Source organism: Palaemon carinicauda, chromosome 7 (assembly GCF_036898095.1).
Source record: "Palaemon carinicauda isolate YSFRI2023 chromosome 7, ASM3689809v2, whole genome shotgun sequence".
NCBI classification, from domain to species: domain Eukaryota; kingdom Metazoa; phylum Arthropoda; class Malacostraca; order Decapoda; family Palaemonidae; genus Palaemon; species Palaemon carinicauda.
This window is the reverse complement of record NC_090731.1, coordinates 31407651-31409793: the sequence shown is the minus strand read 5'-3', so window position 1 is coordinate 31409793 and position 2143 is coordinate 31407651. Positions and strand designations below refer to the sequence as shown.

Below are 2143 nucleotides of genomic sequence, written 5' to 3'. Positions count from 1 at the left end.
GTTCTCCCCCAACAGGCCTCTAAATACTTAAAGCATTTTGCTGAATCTCTACATTCATTCTGTCACCATTTAGTTTTCATAACTCTTGTTTCCCCCTATCATTTTTTTACTTCTCCATTCCTCTATTTTTGCGTATTCCTTTTTGTGCCACTCTTCTAATCACTCCTCTATTTTTTTTTATTTATATTAACCTCTATTTATCTCTTCTCCCCCAACAGGCCTCTATAACGAGCGTTCGAGAGACGCCTCAGCATGTTGCCTCCGTTGTTGGTGGTGGCGGTCTTCTTTACCTCACACCTCATTCCAGGTAAGTTTGATCTTTAATCTTTTTTTTTCCGATAGATGATTCAACTTAGGTTCCAGTTTTCTACCTGTGATGGCAAACTATGGAATATTAGTATACGCGACACGTCAAAAAATGACGGCTAAATATTTAGAAAGATATGGCCCACAGCAGTTTCAGCAATATGTGGGTGGATTGTGGTTTGCGAGTGTGCGCACACGTGCACACTACACATTAAAACTTTCTCATCCCCTCCCCCCTTTCCTAACTACATCACGGTAGCTTCGGCAATTTGTGGGATATTGTGGTTTTTGAGTGTACTTCTGGGGGGTTCCCCCTTTCACTAGGGTATGACTACTCCCTCTCCTCCTACCGAGGGACGGGGAGAGACCGAGTAGTCTGGTAATACCACTGAGATTAGCTTTTCCTTTCGTGGTATTTTGTTAACAAGTTATTTGTAGGATGTAAGTGTTTTCTGTATAATTTATTTCATTACTAACTCATTAACTCTTGCTACGCGTGCCCTCTTCGTATTGATTTTTTAAAAAATACTCTTTTTTTCTATTTGATTTTCCCAGCTATTTTTAAGTTATATAGCTCGGCTACTATTCATATTGTGGATGTCAAATTATTATCTCTACCATTTTTAATGGCAATAATTCTCTTATAAAACTTGATCTATATTTACTTGTTTATTTACCATAACATTTTGTTAAATTGAATTTATTTGGCGTATATAGAAGTAATCTATATTATCTATTAAATCGATTAAGTTGATAATGTAACATTTAAATGATATGCATAGATGAAAAATAGAATAACACTGGACAAGATATCACCATGCTATCAACTGTTACTTACATTGTACGCAATTACCAGGTTATAGGGCTACAGCTTCAGTATTCATTTTCTTTGGTAATTACCAGGACATAGATCAACATCTGAATCTCTTGGAAATCCATAGGATATTACTTAATCTCCTTTCTCATTATCGACAACGTCTGTAGGATTTTAGATCCTGATAGTTAGTGAATTGCCGTTTATAAGGCCGAATGAATTTCTTAGAACAAATACCCAGTGAATCATACTTGGTTTCCATGCTGTAGGAAAGGCTTACTTTGGTCTAGTTTCAGATAGGGGGATTAAGTAATATATATATATATATATATATGAATGTATGTATATATATATACATACTTATATATATATATGTATATATATTATATATATATATATATGGAGAGAGAGAGAGGAGAGGAGAGAGAGGAGAGAGAGAGAGAGAGTGTGTGTGTTAGTTTACGTATGTGCATATGCATGCTTGGACACCAGTGTAATAGCCACTGATGTGATGTAAAGCGTGCATGTTGATGAAAGGAATGCATGTGTACAAGATCAAAGCCGCCACCCTTCCAGCGATTAGGAAATGGACTGTGGAGAAATGCTAGTGGTTTTGATCCTCTCCGGCCATTACACTTTTCTTCGAGCACCGCCGTGTTTTGCTTGAGACGAGTTTTTTTTAATTCGGTGCCTCTTTATTTTTGATTCCCCAACTTCATTTGCATTGCTATGATTGTGAAGCAGATTACTGTTTCATAAATGCAATTCCTCTTATTATTTTTCTACTTATTGGTCATTAATCACTCATTGTAATGGATTTCAAGAAATGCATGTTGCTTTGATTTGTGTATATATATATATATATATATATGTGTGTGTGTGTGTGTGTGTGTGTGTGAATATCAACCAAAATGGGCATTTAATATTGAATTGTACCTTTGGGAATGTATATCCACTGCTGGCATGGTTTTGGCTAAGAGAGATAGGTTCGAATCTCTGCCTAGCCAGAAGGATTTATCGTAA

At 36.1% G+C, this 2143-nt stretch overlaps 1 protein-coding gene across 1 annotated transcript in view; it reads left to right on the top strand.

Annotated features, from left to right (window-relative positions):
* The first annotated feature begins 211 nt into the window (after positions 1–211).
* The window catches only part of LOC137644232 (uncharacterized), a 253394-nt gene continuing 251462 nt past the window's right edge, over positions 212–2143 (top strand). Inside the window, exon 1 of the mRNA XM_068377230.1 lies at positions 212–307. Coding sequence (XP_068233331.1) covers positions 253–307 — 55 coding nt within the window. The 5' untranslated portion in view covers positions 212–252. The remainder of the gene's footprint in view (positions 308–2143) is intronic.